General features: G+C 46.2%; 1 protein-coding gene and 1 non-coding gene across 4 annotated transcripts in view; both read left to right on the plus strand.

Annotated features, from left to right (window-relative positions):
- The window catches only part of CPA4 (carboxypeptidase A4), a 37281-nt gene extending 13303 nt beyond the window's left edge, over positions 1 to 23978 (plus strand). For 2 of the 3 annotated variants that reach the window (XM_054497275.2, XM_063668459.1), the window contains 7 exons: positions 4158 to 4259; positions 5495 to 5599; positions 6557 to 6667; positions 8072 to 8162; positions 10570 to 10769; positions 11823 to 11907; positions 22290 to 23978. In XM_054497275.2, the coding sequence (XP_054353250.1) occupies positions 4158 to 4259; positions 5495 to 5599; positions 6557 to 6667; positions 8072 to 8162; positions 10570 to 10769; positions 11823 to 11907; positions 22290 to 22477 (882 nt within the window). In that variant the 3' untranslated portion in view covers positions 22478 to 23978. The remainder of the gene's footprint in view (positions 1 to 4157; positions 4260 to 5494; positions 5600 to 6556; positions 6668 to 8071; positions 8163 to 10569; positions 10770 to 11822; positions 11908 to 22289) is intronic. The other variant, XM_063668458.1, reaches the window with a different exon arrangement.
- LOC129041865 (small nucleolar RNA U13) lies at positions 19093 to 19196 on the plus strand. The gene has a single exon (XR_008503992.1). It is a non-coding gene; the product is annotated as a small nucleolar RNA U13 (small nucleolar RNA).
- Positions 23979 to 24932: the final 954 nt, after the last annotated feature.

A 24932-nucleotide genomic window follows, 5' to 3' on the forward strand; every position in this document is an offset into this window, starting at 1 on the left:
GTGCTCCTGTATTGGGTGCATATATATTTAGGATAGTTAGCTCTTCTTGTTGAATTGATCCCTTTACCATTATGTAATGGCCTTCTTTGTCTCTTTTGATCTTTGTTGGTTTAAAGTCTGTTTTATCAGAGACTAGGATTGCAACCCCTGCCTTTTTTTGTTTTCCATTTGCTTGGTAGATCTTCCTCCAGCCTTTTATTTTGAGACTATGTGTGTCTCTGCACGTAAGATGGGTTTCCTGAATACAGCACACTGATGGGTCTTGACTCTTTATCCAATTTGCCAGTCTGTGTCTTTTAATTGGAGCATTTAGTCCATTTACATTTAAAGTTAATATTGTTATGTGTGAATTTGATCCTGTCATTGTGATGTTAGCTGGTTATTTTGCTCGTTAGTTGATGCAGTCTCTTCCTAGTCTTGATGGTCTTTACATTTTGGCATGATTTTGCAGCGGCTGGTACCGGTTGTGCCTTTCCATGTTTAGCGCTTCCTTCAGGAGCTCTTTTAGGGCAGGCCTGGTGGTGACAAAAATCTCTCAGCATTTGATTGTCTGTAAAGTATTTTATTTCTCCTTCACTTATGAAGCTTAGTTTGGCTGAATATGAAATTCTGGGTTGAAAATTCTTTTCTTTAAGAATGTTGAATATTGGCCCCCACTCTCTTCTGGCTTGTAGAGTTTCTGCTGAGAGATCCGCTGTTAGTCTGATGGGCTTCCCTTTGAGGGTAACCCAACCTTTCTCTCTGGCTGCCCTTAACATTTTTTCCTTCATTTCAACTTTGTTGAATCTGACAATTATGTGTCTTGGAGTTGCTTTTCTCGAGGAGTATCTTTGTGGCGTTCTCTGTATTTCCTGAATCTGAATGTTGGCCTGCCTTGCTAGATTGGGGAAGTTCTCCTGGATAATATCCTGCACAGTGTTTTCCAACTTGGTTCCATTCTCCCCGTCCTTTCAGGTACACCAATCAGACGTAGATTTGGTCTTTTCACATAGTCCCATATTTCTTGGAGGCTTTGCTCGTTTCTTGTTATTCTTTTTTCTCTAAACTTCCCTTCTCGCTTCATTTCATTCATTTCATCTTCCAGGGCTGACACCCTTTCTTCCATTTGATCGCATCAGCTCCTGAGGCTTCTGCATTCTTCATGTAGTTCTCGAGCCTTGGTTTTCAGCTCCATCAGTTCCTTTAAGCACTTCTCTGTATTGGTTATTCTAGTTATACATTCTTCTAAATTTTTTTCAAAGTTTTCAACTTCTTTGCCTTTGGTTTGAGTATCCTCCCATAGCTCAGAGTAATTTGATCGTCTGAAGCCTTCTTCTCTCAGCTCATCAAAGTCATTCTCCGTCCAGCTTTGATCCATTGCTGGTGAGGAACTGCGTTCCTTTGGAGGAGGAGAGGTGCTCTGCTTTTTAGAGTTTCCAGTTTTTCTGCTCTGTTTTTTCCCCATCTTTGTGGTTTTATCTACTTTTGGTCTTTGATGATGGTGATGTACAGATGGGTTTTTGGTGTGGATGTCCTTTCTGTTTGTTAGTTTTCCTTCTAACAGACAGGACCCTCAGCTGCAGGTCTGTTGGAGTACCCGGCCAGCTGTGTGAGGTGTCAGTCTGCCCCTGCTGGGGGGTGCCTCCCAGTTAGGCTGCTCGGGGGTCAGGGGTCAGGGACCCACTTGAGGAGGCAGTCTGCCCCTTCTCAGATCTCCAGCTGCGTGCTGGGAGAACCACTGCTCTCTTCAAAGCTTTGAAGACAGGGACTTTTAAGTCTGTAGAGGTTACTGCTGTCTTTTTGTTTGTCTGTGCCCTGCCCCCAGAGGTGGAGCCTACAGAGGCAGGGAGGCCTCCTTGAGCTGTGGTGGGCTCCACCCAGTTCGAGCTTCCCAGCTGCTTTGTTCACCTAAGCAATGGCGGGCGCCCCTCCCCCAGCCTCGCTGCGGCCTTGCAGTTTGATCTCAGACTGCTGTGCTAGCAATCAGCGAGACTTCGTGGGCATGGGACCCTCTGAGCCAGGTGCGTGATACAATCTCCTGGTGCGCTGTTTTTTAAGCCCGTCGGAAAAGCGCAGTATTCGGGTGGGAGTGACCCGATTTTCCAGGTGCCGTCTGTCACCCCTTTCTTTGACTAGGAAAGGGAACTACCTGACCCCTTGCACTTCCCGAGTGAGGCGATGCCTCGCCCTTCTTCGGCTTGTGCACGGTGCGTGCACCCACTGACCTGCGCCCAATGTCTGGCACTCCCTAGTGAGATGAACCCAGTACCTCAGATGGAAATGCAGAAATCACCGGTCTTCTGCGTGGCTCACGCTGGGAGCTGTAGACCGGAGCTGTTCCTATTCAGCCATCTTGGCTCCTCCCCCCAGCTTGGTGTTTTAACTTTTCCTGGATGAGTCTCTTTTCTCTCGAAGCTCAAGGCAGCTATCCTGCGTTTCCTCCACTTTCTAGGGTCAGTGGGTAGAGTGGGTAGAATTTCCAGGCCCTTTTTGTGGCCCAAGTTGCCCATTCCTAGCTCTCAAGTTCCACCTCCTTGTGCCATGCTGGGTCCTATGGCTCCCCTCCTAGTCCAGGTTTGCCTAAGCCTGTAGCATCCAAGGCAGAGATGGCGCTCTGTGGCATCATCTCCCACCCTCCACCCTCCTAGTTAGTTCCTTCTTTGTTTCTGGCACCTACAATTTCCTCTTGTTTAGCTTTTAAACTTGGCTGTGAATCATTTTCCTTGTATTTTATCTGGTTTGCGTGTGTATTTGGAGGTGGTTTCTTGCTTCTGCTCAGTCTACCATATTGACGGCAAATCTGATAAACCCTTCAAGCTTGACTTTGTTCTAGATTAATTACACATTTTCCTCCTCTGTATAGTTCCTTCTTTCAGTCTTAAGGTCGAAACAAATACATTTGTTTATTTTCGTTTGGCCCTCAAGTGGTTTGAAAACTAAGATGGATAAATTCTATTTAAATCGAACTTTTTTCCTGAAAGCAAATAAGGGTATTCTTAGCCGTTTATTTACCTTTTTTCACTTGCACTCACAAAGCCTTTAGAGAAATTATCTCCAAAGTGGGGCACATGTATCTACAGGATGTAAGCAAGATAGTCCACTGGGATGAAGGAAGAAACAATGACAACTTCTATTTATATTTCTACATATATTTCTGTTTATTATTAACACAAACATTTCAATTGTTTAATAATGTACACAATATATGTGTATCATTGTGTGTGTGTCTGTGTGTGTGTGTACATATATATGGTGCATGCTAATTTTTTGTTATTTTTGAGTCGAGAAAGTGATCACAGAATTTTGGAGAGTACTGTTTTAAGAGCCTTGGAGCTCTTTCTTTTTATTTTTTATTTTTCAGACAGGGTCTCACTTGTTGCCCAGACTGGAGTGCAGTGGTGCATTCGCGGCTCACTGTAGCCTAAACCTCCCAGGCTTGAACAATTCTCCCACCTGAGCTTCCTGAGTAGCTGGGACCACAGATACATGCCACCGCAGCTGGCTATTTTTTTTTGTTTCATTATTTGTAGAGCTGGGGGGTCTCCTTACGTTGCCCAGGCTGGTCTCGAACTCCTGGGCTCAAGTGATTCTCCCACCCTGGCCTCCCAAAGTGTTGGGATTACAGGCATGAGCCACTGCACTTGGCTTGTTTTTATTTTATTATTATTATTCTTAAATTTTAAAATTTCTTTTTTTTCTTCCCTCTTCCGTATTTTTTATGAACTATTTTTATTTTTAAATGTTTCTTGTAGAGATGGGGTCTCACTATGTTGCCCAGGCTGTCTCAAACTCCTGGCCTCAAGCAATCCTCTCACCTCAGTCTCCCAAATTGCTGGGATCACAGGCATGAGTCACTGTGCCTGGCCCCTTGTCTTTGACTGTCCAGTCTAGTACAGTGACAAAGGACACAGTGTTAGAGCAACATTGCAAAAGCCTCTCTACTCTAGTTTAGTGGACTACAATTTTGTGAACAAACAAGTGTGCTACTCTCTAGAAAACTGTAGAAAAGGACTATTCAGGCAGGTCTCATAATCAGCGTTTCCATGCCGATAATATGGTCAATTCCAAGATTAGGGTCCCGGAAGAGATAGTTAAGATCAACAAAGTAAATCACAGATATCCAGCCAGAGCTGAGCAGATTTTTAAAGTGTCCCTGGATTCACTCTTTCATGCTTCAGATTTACCACGAGATGGACAACATTGCCGCAGACTTTCCCGACCTGGCGAGGAGGGTGAAGATTGGACGTTCGTTTGAAAACCGGCCGATGTATGTACTGAAGGTGAGGCCGCACGCACTTGGAAGGGTCTCCTGGGTCCTCATGCCCAGGACTCAGCCTCAGACCTCTGAAAAGGGCAGCTTTTTGAACTCCTTGACTTCAGGGAGGAAAGCGAGGTCAGGACACATTGTACCTGGGCTGGAACTTGGTCTGACAGAGTCCCTTCCTTTTGTCTAATGTAGGGGGAGTTAGAAGGAGCACATCCCATTCCAAGTTTTGGCTGAAAGACAGGATCAAAGGGAGGCGGTTAGTATTTCAGAAAGCTCTCAGATGGGACAGTCTTTTACTTTCATTCTCACCTCTGTAAATAGCAGGACAAGTTGGGGTGGGCCTGACTTCTATTCTGCTTTCAGCGGGTACTTATTGGAAAATCAACCTAGGAAGTGAATTTGAGGGTTGGTGTAATTTTAAGCCCAGCCTCTGATCCTTGGCTGCACAAAGCCTAATTTCCAAATATTTCTAATAGATTCCAGACTGTATTGGCAAAGGAGGTAGAAGCTATGATAATGACATAAATTACATAAAAATCCAGTTGAATGAATAAGAAGGAATTTGGGCATATAACCCGTGGAACACTGATGGTGCTAAGAATTTGCCAAACCCTCAGCTTCGTATAAGTCCCAAAGAACTCAGGCTTATAGCACTAAGCAAATTACCAGTGGGAGAGGAGACCTGCCACGGAGCTGGATAATTACATTTAAATATTTTGCCAATCTGCTGGAGACGCTGGCTTCATTAGGACCAAGCTCTGACCCAAGGGAGCCCAACACTATGGCAAAGGCGGGAGCCAGGATTCATGGCTGCCATTTACAAAGAGCTGTAGCGAGCCCCCCTTCTTCTTAGTTTAAAACCAAATTCATTTATCATGTCGACGGAAACAGCCTGGTTTGTGTACCCTTATGTCTCTCGCTGTTGGGATACCATTTGAGGTCTTTCAAGAGACATAACATTATCTCTAATGGCACCGGCATCATAAAACACAGTAACGATTGTTTCCCCTCCCATTTGCTCCTAATGCTGGAGAGGTTCAGGCTGCCTGGAGCTGCAGCTTGGCCCCGCAGCCAACCAATTAAGCTTCCAGGTCACGGATAAGCTCGATAAATAGATGGTGCCCTTAGGAACATTTGGTCTCTGAATTATCTTAAATGAATTAAATGAATGGGAGAGAGCTGGAGAGAGGAGAAGTGAGCAGAGATGCGGACAGGCGGTCATTTTCGAGCCTTTTCTCCCTTCTGCAGTTCAGCACTGGGAAAGGCGCGCGGCGGCCGGCCGTTTGGCTGAATGCAGGCATCCATTCCCGAGAGTGGATCTCCCAGGCCACTGCAATCTGGACGGCAAGGAAGGTCATGTCGCGTGATATTAGCCAGGAATGCTGATGGTGCCGGGGTGCCCCTGAAGCATGCCATGTGGCTGGGCCTGGGGCACGAGGTGGGAGGGTTCTCTGCTAAGACCCAGTCGGCTGGGGGCCTCTTCAGATTGGAGAAGCAAATGGTCAAAACCCCTTGGTCAGCTCACTGCGGCCAAATGATTGCGTTCCTGGTGGTGCGCAAGCTCATATATAGCAGAGGTGGGCCTGAGCCTCTGAGCGCAGTCCACTCCGCAGAAAGGGAGCAGAGCAACACCCAGACGAGGCCCCATAGGCCCTCGGGGACCTCACGCCATCTCCATCTCCTAGAAAGGCTGCTGGGAGGGCAGCTACTCAGGAGGCTGAGGCAGGAGAATCCCTTGAACCCAGGAGGCGGAGGTTGCGGTGAGCCGAGATCACGCCACAGCACTCCAGCCTGGACAACAGAGCAAGACTCTGTCAAAGAGAGAGAGAGAGAGAGAGAGAGAGAAAGAAAGAAAGAAGGAAAGAAGGAAAGAAAGAAAGAAAGAAAGAAAGAAAGAAAGAAAGAAAGAGAAAGAAAGAAAGAAAGACTGCTGGGAGGGGAGGAGGGGTGCATGTGGAGGACACATCTTCCCTCCTTCTTCATTGGAGGTTCAAATTCCTAAAAACTATTACTATCTGTGGCTCCCTCCTCCTGGAAGGAAGGAATAAAGCACGTACCCCAGGACTCACTGCAGTTGATGCCATTAGCAGCCATGTGCCCAAGCAGCCGTGTCTCTCCAGGCTTTGAAGGGCTCAGACGGCTTTGCAGAGAGCAGAGCCTCTGAGGGTGGCAGGGAGGCTGTTGAGGGTGGATGCTGCTCTAGGAGCATTCATTCTAGCTGGTTGCCGGGCATCTTGAGAAGATACATGGTTCAGCCCTAATGGCCCATCCTGCGATGGGATAGCTGACAAGCATATTGTCTCTGCTTAGATTGCATCTGATTACCAGAGGGATCCAGCTATCACCTCCATCTTGGAGAAAATGGATATTTTCTTGTTGCCTGTGGCCAATCCTGATGGATATGTGTATACTCAAACTCAAGTGAGTATTCCCAAATGGGCTGGGCTTGCAGACTGTTGAATTCCTTGCTTTGCCACTAATTGTCTGACCTTGGAGAGAATTTCCACAAATGTGCACCTTATGAGCTTCCTTGGGATTTCATCTTCTAGTCATCCTCAGAGCTGAGAATCACCAGGGGATATTTTTTCTTAGAGAAAATAGTCTAATGAACTCCCTATCATGGTCTTAACAATGACCAACATTTTACCAATCTTCTTTTCATCTCTTGCCCTCCCACACATTTTTTTTTCCTGACGTGTTTAAAACATATTCAACACATTATGTTATTTCACCCTAAACTACTTTAGTATGCATCTCTAACTGACGATAGAAAAAAAAAATTAAAAAACCTTATGGCACTACTATCACTTTTAAAGGAATAATGGAAGTTCTTTAATATCATCTAACACCCCCAATTATCTTAAAAATAGAGGCCAAGTCCAGGCGCGGTGGCTCACGCCTGTAATCCCAGCACTTCGGGAGGCCGAGGTGGGCAGATCATGAGGTCAGGAGATCGAGACCATCCTGGCTAACATGGTGAAACCATATCTCTATTAAAAATACAAACAAATTAGCTGGGTGTGGTGATGGGTGCCTGTAGTCCCAGCTACTAGGGAAGCTAAGCCAGGAGAATGGCGTGAACCTGGGAGGCGGAGCTTGCAGGGAGCCAAGATGGCGCCACTGCACTCCAGCCTGGGCGACAGAGCAAGACTCCGTCTAAAAAAAAAAAGTGTTTTTAAGAGTCAATTTGTTCAAGTGAGGACCCAACAAGGTCTGCGCATGCACCTGGTGCTGTGTCTCTGCAGTCTCTTTATTCTACAACAGCACCCACACACACCTTTTAAAAGTCTCACTCATTTAGGGGAGAAGCCAAGTAATTTGTCTTGTACAGTGTCTCACATTCTGAATTTGGCTGATGGCTTCTTTGTTATGCCATTTAGTTTGTTCCCTTATCCCCTGTATTTCCTGTTTATAGACGGCCAGGTCTAGAGCTTGATTGGATTCAGGGGAATTTTTTAGGCAAGCAAGAAACAGGGGCTGTGTGCTTCCAGCTACATCTATTATCATCGAGGCATATAGTGTCCATTTGCCCACTTCTGCCAAAGCCAAAAATTATTCAGTGGATTCAGGCGGTATCTGACTGGTTCTAGCATATAAAGGTCTCATCAGTACATTTGGAAGAAGTCCTTCTCTCAGAGCCAGAAGGGGAAATACTCCTCTGTCTGCGGGAGGAGAGACGACTGCTCAATGAGGACTAGGATCCCCAGGGCCCTCCTGGCAGAACTGCAAGCAGCCTGCCCTGCCGGCATGTCATCTTCACCCTAGCCCTCTTCGGTGATCTGATCTGCCTCTGGTTGTTTGTCCGCTCCTTGGTGGCTTTTTCAGAACCGATTATGGAGGAAGACGCGGTCCCGAAATCCTGGAAGCTCCTGCATTGGTGCTGACCCAAATAGAAACTGGAACGCTAGTTTTGCAGGTAGGTGGTGGGGACACAGTTCTCAAATCCTGCTGTCCCTGGGCTCGCCTGGTCTACCAGTGCTCTGAGCTGGCCAGGATGGAGCCCGTTTCCACTTTGGTTCCGTTGCAGTGTGACTGAGAGACTGAGGAGCACTCCTTAGGCTCTGACTTAGTGTTTTGTTTGTTGTTGCTGTTTTGAGATGGAATCTCACTCTGTCACCCAGGCTGGAGTGCAGTGGCGCGATCTTGGCTCACTGCGACCTCTGCCTCCTGGGTTCAAGTGATTCTCCTGCCTTAGCCTCCTGAGTAGCTGGGACTGCCGGTGCACGCCACCAGGCCCGGCTATTTTTTGTATTTTTTTTTTTTTTTTAGTAGAGATGGGGTTTCACCATGTTGGCCAGGATGGTTTTGATCTCCTGACCTCATGATCCACCTGCCTCAGCCTTCCAAAGTGCTGGGAGTATAGCCATGAGCCACCTAGCCCAGCATTTTTTTTTTTTTGAGACAGAGTCTTGCTCCATCGCCCAGGCTGGAGTGCAGTGGCAGGATCTTGGCTCACTCTCACTGCAACCTCCGCCTCCCGGGTTCAAGTGATTCTCCTGCTTCAGCCTCCTGGGATGACAGGTGTGTGCCACCATGCCCAGCTAATTTTTGTATTTTTAGTAGAGACAGGGTTTTGCCATGTTGGCCAGGCTGGTCTTGAACTCCTGAACTCAGGTCATCTGCCCGCCTCAGCCTCCCAAAGTGCTGGGATTAGAGGCATGAGCCATCGCATCCGGCCTGTTTGTTGTTTTTTAAAATATATTTTTGTGATTTTGAAAGGGAATGATAGTAATGTCTGTCTTCCTGAGAGAATGGTGGGACAGAGCATCTTACATTGAGATTGCCATCTACGCTAATATTTTAAAAACACTCTCTTCTAAGACATACAAAACGGGGAACCTTCCTTATCCCTGACCCTACCAGCCCTCCCTGGGCAAGTTGTGAGCAGGCGGAAGGACTCCTGGCAGCAACTCAGAAGAGAGGAATTAGCACTGTCACCCCAATGGGCAAGACCGTACTGTGAAAATTCCACTCCAGTACCCTTAGATGTGTAGATATGAACCTTAGCAGCTGGCTGTCATGAAAAGGGAAAGAGAATTAGGAGACCTGGGCTCTGAGTGCCAGCGATTTAGAAACCACCCTCCACAAAAGTGCTGACTGTGTACTAAGTACCTTCCAGTATTTATCATATTTATTCTTCTCACCTAGCGAATGAATTTTATGATCTGAAATGAGACGGTGGAAGCTCAGAGACAATCTCAAGATGACGTGGGTGAACAGAGTTCTGATCTAAACTCACCTTCCAATTCCAAATCCAGACAGTTCTCTTTCACTGTCCCATGGCTGTACTGATGGGTTGTTTGTTTGTTTGGTTTTGTTGAGACACGGTCGTGCTCTGTCATCCAGGCTGGAGTGCAGTGGCACGATCACGGCTCACTGCAGCCTCAACATCCTGGGTTTAAGTGATCCTCCCACCCCAGCCTCCCGAGTAGCTGGGACTATAGGCACATGCCACAATGCTGAGCTAATTTTTGTATTTTTTTGTGAAGATAGGGTTTTGCCATGTTGCCCAGACTGGTCTTGAACTTCTGGGATTAAGTGATCCTTCCACCTCAGCCTCTCAAAGTGCTGGGATTATAGGCATGAGGCACTGTGCCTGGCCCTGATGGTTTGTTTTTAATGTACTTCTTTTACTTGTATAGAAATGCCACACAAACCATTGGCGGAAAATAATGACTGTGGGAAAGGAACTGATACAAATGTGGGAACTCAGAGCTTCAAAGTTAAGTCAGATATTCCCACCACTGGGGTGGTTTCAGTCACACTCATACACACACACACGCGCACACACACACATATGCACGTGTGCACACACACACCCTAGAAACCCGAGGGAACTATATTATGAAGTAATACAGATGGCAGTGTTTCTAAATACCTGTCAAATAATCAAGACATTTTAGCCACAACAATTGATTATTTCTGGCACACTTGGCCTTTAAGATCTGAACCAGAGAATAAGTTGACACCAGAATAAATGGAGTCATTTTCATTATTTATTGGTATTCATATTAATTATCTAGTCTACTTATTAATTACAACTCATTCTCAAGGGTGATATTAATTATTTATGACAACTGCTGTTGGTACAAGGCAAGGTCAACTCCAACAATATTTCTCCTCAGCTGTAGCAGACCCAACATCCAACCCTCCCTTTCCATGCCTTCTCTGCAGTCCACACCCACCGTGGACTAGGTGCTCTGGGCCATCTCGCCGTGGCCTGCCCATTCCCAATACCTTCGGCCCTTCTCTAGGTGGAGCGTCTTGCATTTCTGTGTTCTTGGACTATGAGTTAATGTTTCTTCTTGGGCTATCCCCAACAGGAAAGGGAGCCAGCGACAACCCTTGCTCCGAAGTGTACCATGGACCCCACGCCAATTCAGAAGTGGAGGTGAAATCGGTGGTAGATTTCATCCAAAAACATGGGAATTTCAAGTGCTTCATCGACCTGCACAGCTACTCGCAGCTGCTGATGTATCCATATGGGTACTCAGTCAAAAAGGCCCCAGATGCCGAGGAACTGGTGAGTCACAGCTGCCTCCCACCCAGCCTGGGGCCTGCCTGACCCTCCTGGCGCTGCTAAGATGGTAGCTCTGCAGCTTTGTAGGGAGGGTCCAGGAGCCTAGGCATGTTTCATTGAAGGTCCAGTCTTCTCTCCCTGCCCTTTGGGATATGCTGTCATCTGCTGGGGACAGGAAAACAGTGCCCTTTATTTCTGTGTCTGCTATGAGTTCCCAGAACCATGCTTGCCCCGCCTTTCCTTCTCCCTTGTTTTTCTGACTGCCATGTATGGTGTACCCACTGCTTGCCAAGGACTGTGGGTGGCACCTGGGTGGGCAAGGGGGAGAGATCCTCACTCTAGTGAAGGAAGAGTTTAAGGAGGGCGAAGGCCACGGCCTGGGGTGCTCTGTGTCTCATCCAGAACGTGGGCCATCAGGAGCAGGCCTGGCATCTGGAGGGTGACTGCAGGTGGCTGCCCAGGCTCACAGCCAGCCCTTAAACCTCGGGCAGATGTAGCCCCTCCCAGGCTCATGGCAAAGTGCGGGCTTGATTCTGCTCCCCTAACCCCACCCAGCCTCTCAGGCAGGCACTCTACACAGGGATCATCCACCTATGGTGGTCCTTCTCCTCCTCCACTCTGCAACACCCAACTCTTTGAGAGCTTTCTCTTGAGCATACTTGGCCCTCCCTCATGTGTGCATGATGTCTCCCTTCTCAGGATAGGTGAAGAAGGCGGTGCTTTTACTAGATTCCTAGTGGGTCAGTGAGCAGCCCCAGAACCCCCATCTCTTCCAATCTGAGTACATAATGCACAGGCTTCCACTTCCCTCCTCATCTCCTCCCCCAAACTGGGAGTCAAGAACTGGGGGTGTGGTGGGAGAAGGAGTTGAAGGAACCATGCCACCTCCCTCAGTTTACAGTTGGGCCTTGGCACTGGGTGAAGGGGAAACAAGGGAGCAGAAAGGAAATCAGGGGAGGGGCCAAGAATCTTCCAAACCATCCCAGAGCAGAGCAGCTGAGGGAGGTCAAGCTTCAGGATCCATTTTTTCTCACTCCACGGATTCTCCCTTCCCAGGACAAGGTGGCGAGGCGTGCAGCCAAAGCTCTGGCTTCTGTGTCGGGCACTGAGTACCAAGTGGGTCCCACCTGCACCACTGTCTGTAAGTACTCGCTTATTTATGAGTTATTTAGAAAGCACTTTGAGAGGAAACTTGAAATGGAATGGGAGGAGAGCTGTAAGTTAGACTTACTTGTCATCTGATTGTTTTTGTTGTTGGTAATAGAGTGAACTATATCACGCCTGTGTCGTGACAGCTGTTGCATGCAGTCCCCTTCATCAACATCATATCAAAAATTCCTCATGCCCATCCCTCCATTTTCAAGGGAAACCCACCTTTCAATTGGTAAACTGATGGTGGTAGTGGAGTTGGGGGAGACTCCCTCATCTTCCTAAAGGAGATGGACAAACATTGAGCCTGGACAACATAGCAAGACCCCATCTGATATGGTTTGGCTGTGTCCCCACCCAGATCTCATCTTGAATTCCCACATGATGTGGGAGGGGCCTGGTGGGAGGTAATTGAATCATGGGGGCAGGTCTTTCTCGTGCTGTTCTCATGATAGTGAGTAAATCTCATGAGATCTGATGGTTATTATAAGGAGGAGTTTTCCAGCACAAGCCCTCTTCTTGTAAGAGTTAAAGAAAGAGGAAAGAAACACAAAAAGCAGCTTAGCAGTCAAAGACAGGTTTATTCTGGGAATAAACCTGAGAGGGGCTTCTGGCTGATTTCAGTCAGGAGTGTTCTCTCTTACAGACTAACGGTATTTAAGGGTTTAGGGAGGGAGAGCTTATTGCAGGCTCGGAATGTTTCTGTGTGAAGGAGAGTTTTATTTCCTGGGTTGGAATATCTCTGGTCAGAGGGGAGATTATCTTGGGGTTGGCATGTTTTTGGTCAGAGGGGAGGTTTATCTTAGAGTTGGAATGTTTCTGGTCATGCTGACATTACCCATTAGGCTGATGTTTGGGGCTAGTTTTTAATCAAGGGGAACTTAAAATGGCAGTGTTTGCCCAAGATGGTGATGCTCCTGCTCTGTCAATCCAGACCTTATAGTTATAAAAGGATTAAGGGCAGCATGTTCTTTTTGGCTACTTCCTGCTGAGGGGGGCACAGAGAGTTTTTTGGTCTCGGATTGACTGTAGGAGTAACACTCTCTGTAGATGTTTTTGGGTAGTCGTCTGTGAGATGGGCAGGATTCTGTCAGTTAAATATCTTTGAAAAAGGTTGATTAGGCAGGGTAAGAACATTAGTCCTAGGCATATTATTAGGAGAGAGCCCAGGAATGGGATGACCTGTGTTATGATTTTGTTTCCAAATCAAGAATTTATTTGGTTGTTTTGCTATTCCTTTAGCTTTTTAGCCCCTTTTAAAAGTTTTTCAGCAGTGTTTCTTACTAGGCCTGATTCTTACCCAATGAGAGGCAGAGGCCCCCTTTTTCAGGTGTTATAAGATTTAATCCCCATTTATTTTGGAGGACCACAGCTGAGGAGTCTAGTTGGTCTTGGGCTTTTATAAGGCTTCGGGCTATATTTTTTAAAGAACCCTGTAGTTCTGTTGAAAGAGTTTTTTAAAGTATGTTAAAGACGTGGCCAATCTGCCTGCTCCCAATCCAAGTATAGAGGTTACACCTAAGGCCTCCATCAAAGGAATGACGTGGATGGCCCTCTTTTTTAAAACCTATTGGACAGATGGAATGGGTAAAGGTTGATTAGGAGGAACTAGTTTAATGGAGGGAGAAAGATAAACTAGGGCACAGGTTCCAGTTTAGTTGGTCGGGAGACAAAGATATGTGTTGGTGCCACACCAAAAGAACAAGCCTTCGTTGTAAATACAGGTGGAGATATGGAAAGAAAACAAGTGAATTAAAGATGGGGTGTTTTTTCTTTCCTGTGGTTCATTACTCCGAGTGGACAAGGAGGAAGCCAGGGAGACACCCCCTATGGTAGAGATATAGAAAGAGTTATTTTTTACACAATAATGCAGTCGGATGTTGCACTATTGATATCCAACCATGGAAAAAGGTGGGCACCAGGGACAACACAAGTTGGGCTGGAGGCATTGGTTGAGGGAGAGGCTGTGAAAAGAGCCAGTTGCAAAAATGCTCTGTTTGCTTCTGGTGATCCTTGGTAGTCAACTTCGTTAGTTTGGCGGTCAGAGGGGTGTTTAATAATAATAAGTGCGGTTGTGTTGGTTAGGTGTTAAGGACCCTACAGGGAAATTTTCCTTAGAGGCTGAAAAGCAAAGTGAGGCTTGTTGTAAAATGGGGGCGTGTTTAGTTATGGGCCCTTTAATGGGAGGGCCTTGGGACTTGAGGTGTTGTAGGGAGTTGTAATAGGTTTGAAATAATTTGTTGGCCTGATTGGCCCTGGAAGCAGGATCATCGCTGACCAGGGTGTCAACTTTTCTAAAAAAGGAAGCTCCTTTTTGGAATTTATAAATTAGGGTTATGTTTCCTGTTAAAAGGTCATGAAGGGTTGTAGGAAGAGCTGTGTAAGCTGAGGAAGACAGCGATAAGCATATTCAGCATTCCGGAGCAAGGAACAGTTAGCTTGCAGCAAGAGGGATCATGTAAGGTTTATAGAGAGTTCTAGTTTGAGAGCAGTTAGGAGTGGTTGTATAGGTGAGGTTGATGTGATTAGGGAATTTATATTGAAAGAAACAAGAAAAAGAGAAAAAAGTTATTTGGGTAGGAGTAAAGTCCTGGAAAGTTCCTTGAAGCCATAGGTCCCATAGCACAGTAAGGAGCTGTTCAGGATGTATAATGGGAATTCTGTAGGGGTACCACTGAAGGGCTGTAATGAGGTTGGTTAGGAAGCGATGAAAGTTTGGGAGAGAAAGATGTAAGCGGCTTATATGGATTTCTCTTCCTTTTTCTTCAGGATTCGGGTGAGGTAAAGGGAAGTGGGTCCTATGGAGACATAAGAGAAGGCTGAAGGGATTTTAGACTTGGTTGTTTGGGTATGTGGTAAAGGGAAGTCTGTTTTCTTGAGAGAAGCATAATGAAACCAGCTGGGGAGTCCTTGGAGTTTTGCTGCCGTGGGTATTGGAAGGATGATCTGGTAAGGTCCCTTCCATTTAGGTGTGAGGGGGGGAATTGGGGGTAGGACTGGGATCTTTTACCAGAACCCAGTCTCCTGGCTGTAGGAAGGGATTAGAGGAGTCAGTTACGGGTTGCGGCAGGCATTTGTTAGCATATTCCCAAATAAAATGGCGGATGGTATGTAGAAGAGGGGAAACGAGAGGGGTTGGTAGAGGCAGGGCTTGACTCTGAGGTGGAACGAAAGGTGTGAGTGGTCTTTCGGACGTGAGTTTAAAGGGGCTGAGCATTGGAGGTTTAGGTGGGAGTGCCTTAATTTTTAGAAGGGCCAAAGGTAAAAATGTAACCCAGTTTGTATGTGTTTGGAGTGAGTACTTGGTGAGGGTGTTTTTTAGAATGTTATTCATTTTTTTACCCTTTCCTTAAGATTGAGGGTGATAGGGGATGTGTGGCTTCCAGGTGATTAGTAGGGCCTGTGCAAGTGTTTGAGTAATTTGATAAATGAACTCAGGGCCATTATCAGATTGAAAAGAAAGAGGCACCCTGAACCTGGGGATGATTTGTGTTATTAATTTGGAGGCGACAATAGAAATTCGGTTGTTGAATGGAAAAAGCCTCCACCCATCCCGAAAAGGTATTAGCTAGAACTAAAAGAAATTGAACCTTGTTTACTGGGGCATATGGGTAAAATTAATTTGCCAGTCTTGTCCTGAAAGGTGTCCCCTGGCTCGAAAGGTTGGGAAAGAAGGGGGTTTAGTGTTGGAATAGGGTGACGATTTGTGGCAAATAGAGCATTGATGGGAAATGGCTTTTAACTGTTCCTTTATATCTGGGGTTATGTGTATATGAGAACTTATGAAATGTAGAGGTAAGTGGCTACTGTGGAAGAGATTGTGAATATCTCATAAAAGAGTTGTTTATTCAGGGTTAGGTGGGACTAATTTGTTTTGTGTGAACCAGTATGGGGGTTTGAATTGTGCCTCCGCCATAACTAGTTGCTATATTTGGTGTTTAGGATAAAAGGAGGGGATATGTTGTATGAGGGGAAGAAGGTATTGGGGAATTGGATGATTGGTTGAGACGTGTTTTGCTCAATAGTCAGCCTCACGGTTCCCTAAAGAAATGTGATTGATGTCCTTTGCAATGAATAACTGCAACCTTTTCTGGAAGTAAAGCTGCCTTCAGATGATGGATTAGTTTTCCATTAATGATAGGAGTTCCCTCAGCCGTGAGATAGCCCTGCTCGCTCCAAATTTGGGCATTGGAATGGATGATGTTATAAGCATGTTTAGAATCAGTGTATAAATTAACTTGTGTGTTTTTTGCTAGGGTTAGTGCTCTTAGGGCAACTAATTCTGTTTGTTGGGAGGATGTGCCCAATGGCAAGGGGGTAGCCTCTACAACTCTTTTAGGTGGGAGAGAGTGGGTATCATTATGATATCCCTTAATGATGACATATCCTGCTTGGAGGGAGGGTTTTTTGATGCGCTGCCATTTATAAACTAATCTGGGGCTCCTTTTATGGGAGTGGAAGTAAGGTGGTGAAACATGGTGAGAGAACTTTTAATTAGATCAGAGCATGAGCGTTGGTTGGGGTTTAAAGTTGGTGTTGAGGCTGGGCGCGGTGGCTCACGCCTGTAATCCTCCCACTTTGGGAGGCCGAGGCGGGTGGATCACCTGAGGTCAGGAGTTTGAGACCAGCCTCGCCAACATGGTGAAACCCCGTCTCTACTAAAGTACTTTAGCTGGGCATTGTGGTGTGCGCCTGTAATCCCAGCTACTTGGAAGGCTGAGTCAGGAGAATCGCTTGAACCTGGGAGGCAGAGGTTGCACTCCAGCCTGGGCTACAAGAGCAAAACTCTGTCTCAAAAAAAAAAAAAAAAAAAAATTGAAGGTAAAAGAGTGGTGGGATTTGGGGGGTAGCATCTATGAAGAGAGGTAGAAGGTTGAAAGAGTATTGAATATAGGGCTTGCATGCGAGAGGATGGAAAGGATGAGATGGAGGTGAGCGCCTCATGGCTGAGCATATCTTGTAGACTGTGAGAAGAAAATACCTGAAGGGATCTTTATCTGGGCTCGAGCAATCCTCTCTTGTCAGCTTCCCAAAGTGTTGAGATGACAGGCACGAGCCAGTGCACCTGGCCTATTGTACCTTTCGTATGTTTAGATTTGTTTAGACAGACAAATACTCACCATTGTGTTACAACTGTCAACAGTGTTCAGTACAGTAACATGCTGTGCAGGCTTGTAGCCTAGGAGCAATAGGCTACGCCATATAGTCTAGGTGTGTAGTAGGCTATACCATCTAGGTTTGTGTAAGTACATTGCATGGTGATGAAAACATACCTCCATTGTGAAATGATGCATGGCTGTATAAACATGGAAGGCGCAACTCTGATCCCCCTTAAGGTGCTGCCCTCCTTTCATTTCTCTAAATTTTATGAGACAGGGTCTCACTCTCTGGTCCAGTCTGGAGTGCACTGGTGCAATCTCGGCTCACTGCAGCCTCAACTTCCCCAGACTCAGGTGATCCTCCCACTTCAGCCTCCTGAGTAGCTGGTAGTACAGGCATACACCAACATGCCCAGCTAATTTTTTTTTTTTTTGTAGAGAAAGGGGTCTCACTCCATTGCTCAGGCTGTTCTCAAACTCCTGGGCTCAAGCAATCTGCCTGTCTCAGCCTCCCAAAGTGCTGGGGTTACAGGCGTGAGCCACCTCACCCTTCTTTCCCCTCTATTAGCTTTTCTATAATAGTGTCTCAATAGTTGATCCACCCTCAGAACCTCTGCAAACTCGCTGCCATTTCTTTCCTCTTCAATTCTCCGCCGACTCTCCCCTCCAACTTGACTCACTCTCAACTGGCTTCGCTTCAAACCCCCTCTTTTAGGAAGATTCTCCATCCACCCCCCCCGGGCCGTCCTCTGGACTCCATCTCAACAGTCTTGTCTCTGTTTCAGATGCCATCAGATGATATTGGTGTTTGTGTTGCTAATTGCAGCAACAATCCATTAATAATTCATGGTTTCTCAATATTAGTGTTGCTAAGTGGGAACTCTTCAGACAACACACCTGGAGAGTTTCTGCATCCTCTGCTTAATTAGAACGGAGTGAGGGGCCAAAGACAGTTAAAAGAGACTTGGTAGGTGCCCTCTGAGGACGTCCTCTCCAAAGATCTTTGGGGGTCACCAGGGTCCCGGCCTTTGGGTCAAACACCAGCTTAAATAATGGCCTTGTCCTCCTGCATCAGACACATTCTTCTCTCTCCTCCACAGTATAAACTGCCAAAACCGGGAGATACTTATCAGATTGCTCCAACAGAAGAGGAGGAAGGCTCTCCTGAGGGCTGTCCAGGAGACATAAAATTTCTACCTTTTCTTTTCTTTTTTTTTTTTTGGAAATGCAGTTTCATTTCGCTCTTGTTGCCCAGGCTGGAGTGCAATGGCATAATCTCCACTCATCACAACCTCTGCCTCCCGGGTTCAAGCGATTCTCCTGCCTCAGCCTCCCGAGTCACTGGGATTATAGACATGTGCCCCACGCCCAGCTAATTTTTGTATTTTTAGTAGAGACGGGGTTTCTCCATGTTGGTCAGTCTGGTCTTGAACTCCTGACCTCAGGTGATCCGCCCGCCTCAGCCTCTCAAAGTGCTGGGATTACAGGCGTGAGCCACAGCGCCCGGTCAAAATGTCCACCTTTTCTAAGAGCCCATCTTCCATATTCTTTATAGGCCTTGTCTGTCCTTGTTTTTCAAAAAAAGCAATCAATTTTTGTGTAATAGCACTCTATCCAACACCATAGGTTATGGTGTGTGCTACATACACAGTCAACGTTTGTCCTTTCAAGTGCTGGACCTTTTCCTAGATTGCCATTTTAGAGGAAAATAATTCTAAAATGGATTTACACTCTTCTGCCTTCTAAAACAGCATGGAAAAGTGATTTAAGCCCCTTTCTTCATGGTTAAGTGGACTTCTCAACCCCAGTTCGTATATGCTAAAGGCCTACTCTGCCATCTTGGACTGTTTGGACCTTCTGCTAAATGGTCCTGGCCTGTTTTGCTTCTTTAATTCTTGTGCTTGCTTTGTAGAGTTTTGTGTCTCCTTTCTCCTGCCAGACTGTCGCAGTAGCTTGTATTGCTTCAGGCCAACAGCCTCTAGCAACCCTTTCCCCTCCTCTTCACTGCTTCTGCTCCAGGAAGGGCTTGGAAACAAGTTCTTTGGGTTCATCTGACTCGTGGATAAAGCAGTTTCACGTACTTTTTGTAGTTCATAAGCGTGGTGATTGGGTTTTCACGCTCATGTGTGACATATGCCTTCCTCCAATTTTGTTACAATGTTGGTGCGTTACCCATCAGACATGGGGGAAGAAAGGGTGTTCATGACAGCATTATCTATAGTCACAAAAGACGTGTATAGGGGCCAAGGGAAAACTTCCCCTTTGCCTTCTGAAGGTTCACTGAAAAATCAACTGACCAAAGGCAGATCGATAGGAGAAAAGGCATACAAAATTTTATTTTAGTGTGCATGGCACAGGGGAATCACAAGAGAATGATTTCCCAATAACCCAATGGGCACAGAAGCTTGTATACCCTTTTTCATACAGGAGGGAGGAGATGTATGGACTGGGGAGGTGGGAGGCAGACATTACAGGAAGGTGAGGGGAGGAGCTGCACAGGAACAAAGGTTGTTTTATTAAGCAGATAAAGTCCTCCAGGCAATCTCTCCAGAGCCGCCCTCAGAAGAATAGATGAAGTCTGTCTGGGTGTGGTGATGATTCCCAGTCTCATCTCTTCTGGTGGTTTATCTTTCTTGGTTATTTGATGAGACCTCTAGGGAGGGTGTTTAAGACAATTGCATTTCTTTTGGAAAGATGCTTTCTCGGTCAGATGAGGAAATTCCAAAGACAGACAGTCCCTCCCTGTGCTTGGTGGTGGGGCAGGTATGGGGAACAAGCAGTTAGAGGGACCTTGATTTGGGGGCGGCTTCTGAGGGCCCCCAGCATGTCAAAACATCAGTCTTTGGGGTATCACTTTCTGAGCCCCAACCTTTGTAAGTGTCTAAAATGTCCACCTAGAGAATGCAGGATAAATACACATTTGGTGCGTTCACCACTGTGAGCACCAAAATGCAGCACTACACAGCCCTTAAGTGAATGAGGTAGATCTATGTGCGCTAAAAGGGAATACTCACCAATTGTGAATTGAAAAATACATGTGCAGAACAGTATTAATAGTGTGTTCCCATTTTGTTGTTGTTGTTGTTGTTTTTAGAGTAGGTAGACTTTCAGCAGGGACCCAAATAAAGTGAAGTTTACAAACTTCATCATTTTGACTGCTCAGCAGAAGCCTTTTTGCCTCCTTCCTGAATCTCAAGTGTGTTCTGAAATACTTGCACTTGCCATATAAGTAACTTCTAGAAACTTCTGGTACCATTGCTTTTCATTCAGCATTTTCCTGAGGTAAAGAAAGGCCATGGGAACCACACAGGGAGGGAGCATGGAGTCTCACTGGAAGCATCCCTAGAAAAATCACAAATGCTATTCAGGAATCACACAGCTCTCAGGAACCATGGAAAAGCCAAAGGACCCATATTTCCATGTAACAGGCTTGTTAATATACTCACTAGGTCTGAGGTTGGTTGAGGAGAGCCTGGGCTTTATTATCAGATGGACCTGGGTTTAGATTGCAGCTCCGCCATTTTCTATCTGTATTTCCTTAGGTGAATTATCTATTCTGAGCTTGGATTTCCTCATCTGTAAAACAAGGACAATAAAACCTACTTCACTGAGTTTTTAAAGATTAGGAGATCATAAGTGTGAAGTGTCTGTTATAATGCCTGGCTCATGGTAGATGCTCAACAAATGGTAGCTGCTACTGACATCGTTTTATTATTTAATGTCATCCAGGCCAGGCGTGGGATTCACACCTTTAATCCCAGCACCTTGGGAGGCTGAGGTGGGATGATCACTTGAGTCCAGGAGTTTGACACCAGCTGGGCAACATAGTAAGACCCCATCTCTGCAAATAAATAAATTAGCCAGGTATAGTGCTATGTGCCTGTAGTCCCAGCTACTTGGGAGACTGAGGTGGGAGGATCACTTGAGCCTAGGAGGTCAAGGCTGCAGTAAGCTGTGATTATGCCACTGCACTCCAGCCTGGGTGACAGAGTGAGACCTTGTCTCAAAAAGAAAAAAGAAAAAATTATCTATGCTTTGTACTCTTAGGCAATTTCTGAGCTAGTAGAGTTTGACTGGTAAGAAGCAGAAAAATGGACCTCTTGCCCTTCATAAGCCTTTTGGCAAAGGTAAGTCCAAAGGGCTGTGCTCCCTTCCCTGTATCCATTATCTCTTGCCATGTTAAAAAAAATCCTAAAACTTAGCAGCTTAAAACAGTCAACGTACATTTTCTTACAGTTTCTGTAGAGCAGGAATTCAATGGTTTAGCTAGATGGCTCTGGCTCAGGATCCTTCATGAGGCTGCAGTCAAGATGTCTTCCAGGGCCACAGTCAACCTAAGGCTTGTGTATTAGTCCATTTTCACACTGCTGATAAAGACATACCTAGGACTGGGTAATTTATCAAGAAAAAGAGATTTAATGGACTCGCAGTTCCACGTGGCTGGTGAGGCCTCACAATCATGGCAGAAGGCAAAAGGCATGTCTTACATGGTAGCAGGGCAAAGAGCAAATGAGAACTAAGCAAAAGGGGTTTCCCCTTATGAAACCATCAGATCTCATGAGACTTATTCACTACCACGAGAACAGTATGGGGGAAACCACTCCCATGAGTCAATTATCTCCCACTGGGTCCCTCCCATAACACATGAGAATTATGGGAGCTACAATTCAAGATGAGATTTGGGTGGGGACACAGCCAAACCATATCAGCTTGCATTTTTCATTCACTACCTCAGTTCCTCACTATCATGAGTCTCTGTAGAGGCCTGCTTGAATGTCCTTACCTCATGACAGCTGGCTTATCCAGAGTGAGTAATCCAAGAGACAGCAAGGCAGAAGCCACAGTGTCTTTTATGACCTGGCCTTGGAAGTCAGACGGCTTCATTTCTGCAGCATCCTGTCAGTTACACTAGTGAGGTCAGCCCTAATTAATGTAGGAGCGAGCTGCACAAAGACCTGACTTCTGGGATCCAAGTATCATTGGGGCTATCTTGGAGAGATTGGTTTTGAGGGACTTACAGGACGGACACAGTGTTAGTAATAAGGTGGGAGTAGGGGTTTCAGATCTCTTGGTTTGAGACCAGTGTGCACCTCAGGCCAATGCAGGATGGCCTGAGACATAGGGATCAGGCTGATGATTTTGTCATAGGACTGATGACTTGAGGAGCAAACTCTGGATTCCTAAAGGAACACCAGGCAGGCAGAGCTCTTAGCCCCTTCCCATTTAACCCAGGAGGGAACTGGGCTTCAAGAGTGTTTTGTCCTCCGACTTACAGATCCAGCTAGTGGGAGCAGCATCGACTGGGCGTATGACAACGGCATCAAATTTGCATTCACATTTGAGTTGAGAGATACCGGGACCTATGGCTTCCTCCTGCCAGCTAACCAGATCATCCCCACTGCAGAGGAGACCTGGATGGGGCTGAAGACCATCATGGAGCATGTGCGGGACAACCTCTACTAGGGGATGGCCCCCCTCTGTCTACATTTATTTGTACCCACACGTGCACACACTGAGGCCATTGTTAAAGGAGCTCATTCCTTCCTGTGTGAGTCAGAGCCCTCTGGGTTTGTAGAGCACACAGGTCTGCCCCTCTCCAGCCAGCTCCCTGGAGTCATGTGTCCTGGCGGTGTCCCTGCAAGAAGTGGTTCTGCCAGCCTGCTCAATTTTGGTCCCACTGTTTCTGATGAGCCTTTTGTCTGTTTCTGCTTCCACCCTGCTGGCTGGGCAGCTGCACTCAGCATCACCCCTTCCTGGGTGGCATGTCTTTCTCTACCTCATTTTTAGAACCAAAGAACATCTGAGATGATTCTCTACCCTCATCCACATCTAGCCAAGCCAGTGACCTTGCTCTGGCGGCACTGTGGGAGACACCGCTTGTCTTCAGGTGGGTCTCAAAGATGATGTAGAATTTCCTTTAATTTCTCGCAGTCTTGCTGGAAAATATTTTCCTTTGAGCAGCAAATCTTGTAGGGATATCAGTGAAGGTCTCTCCCTCCCTCCTCTCCTGTTTTTTGTTTTGTTTTGTTTTGTTTTTTTTGAGACAGAGTTTCGCTCTTGTTGCCCAGGCTGGAGTATGATGGCTCGATGTTGGCTCACCACAACCTCTGCCTCCTGGATTCAAGCAATTCTCCTGCCTCAGCCTCCCAAGTAGCTGGGATTACAGGCGCATGCCACCATGCCCAGCTAATTTTGTATTTTTAGTAGAGACAGGGTTTCTCCATGTTGGTCAGGCCGGTCTCAAACTCCCAATCTCAGGTGATCTGCCCGCCTTGGCCTCCCAAAGTGCCAGGATTACAGGTGTGAGCCACCGTGCCGGGCCCCTCCCCTCCTTTTTTAGGCCTGAATACAAAGTAGAAGATCACTTTCCTTCACTGTGCTGAGAATTTCTGGATACTACAGTTCTTACTCCTCTCCTCCCTTTGTTATTCAGTGTGACCAGGATGGCAGGAGGGGATCTGTGTCACTGTAGGTACTGTGCCCAGGAAGGCTGGGTGAAGTGACCATGTAAATTGCAGGGTGGTGAAATTATCCCCATCTGTCCTAATGGGCTCACCTCCTCTTTGCCTTTTGAACTCACTTCAAAGATCTAGGCCTCATCTTACAGGTCCTAAATCACTCCTCTGGCCTGGATAATCTCACCGCCCTGGCACATTCCCGTTTGTGCTGTTGGTGTATCCTGTGTTTCCTTGTCCTGGTTTGTGTGTGTGTGTGTGTTTGTGTGTGTGTGTCTGTCTATTTTGTATCCTGGACCACGAGTTCCTAAGCAGAGCAAGAATTCATCAACCAGCTGCCTCTTGTTGCATTTCACCTCAGCACGTACCATCTGTCCTTTTGTTGTTGTTGTTTTGTTTTTGTGTTTTTGCTTTTTCCAAACGTGTCTGTAAATCTTAACCTCCTGCCTAGGATTTGTACAGCATCTGGTGTGTGCTTATAAGCCAATAAATATTCAATGTGAGTTTCATGATCATCTCCTATTCTTTGCCTTCACCTGAATGGAACCAAGCTATGGTTTTGAATATGCAACTCTTTATAATGTCAGAAGTCGACTTTAATCCCTGTCTGTATCGCATGACATGTAAGAAGTCCTCCTTCATCAGGCAAAGGGGCCTCCAGGGCAATGTTACCTTGGTGATTTCACTCTGGTCCTGGGTCTAATTCTTAGCTTTTCAGCTCAAAAGCTTGATAGTCTCAGTGTTCATGTTGATTAAACTAGGGGATGCTGACTCACGCCTACAGACCTCAGATGAGGCAGATGATAAAATCAGAATGCGAATTTATTAATTTACATCGTGGCATGTAACCGGTGAGTGGATTGGATCCTCACGTCAGCCTGAGCAGTACATTCTCTCCCTGTAGGCAAGATACATGGGAAGCCAAATTATAATCAGAAGGTTGCTTAGTGAGCAGGCGTCAGAGCAAGGAAAGTTAATTAAAGTCTATGATTAGAATTTTTAATAGCACCCAGCTCTAATAGCATGATATATCCAGTTCTATAGCCAGAGCACACCTGCCAGTCAGCCAGCTGGCCACTTGTGCTGGCTGGTCAGGACTGCCTCAGATAGGGCTGTGCCTCGGTAAGCATAACCAAGCTTGCCTCTGTGACTGGCCTCTAACCTGGGCCTAATTGTGATCACTCCCCTCAGATTGAGATTATCCTTCAGATTCCTTAAGGGAAAGATTTATTTGAAAATTTTATTATTATTTCTTTCTATAGAAAGATGGGGCCTTGCTATGTTGCTCAGGCTGGTCTTGAACTCCTGGCCTCAAGCAATCCTCCAACCTTGGTCTCCCACAGTGCTGGGATTACAGGTGTGAGCCACCACACCTGGCCAAGGGAAAGATTGCTTAAACGAGACATAAATGCCAGATACTATAATGAAATTAAGAGCTTTTGTTCATCAAAAGATACTATAGA

Source organism: Pongo pygmaeus, chromosome 6 (assembly GCF_028885625.2).
Source record: "Pongo pygmaeus isolate AG05252 chromosome 6, NHGRI_mPonPyg2-v2.0_pri, whole genome shotgun sequence".
In the NCBI taxonomy this organism is placed as follows: domain Eukaryota; kingdom Metazoa; phylum Chordata; class Mammalia; order Primates; family Hominidae; genus Pongo; species Pongo pygmaeus.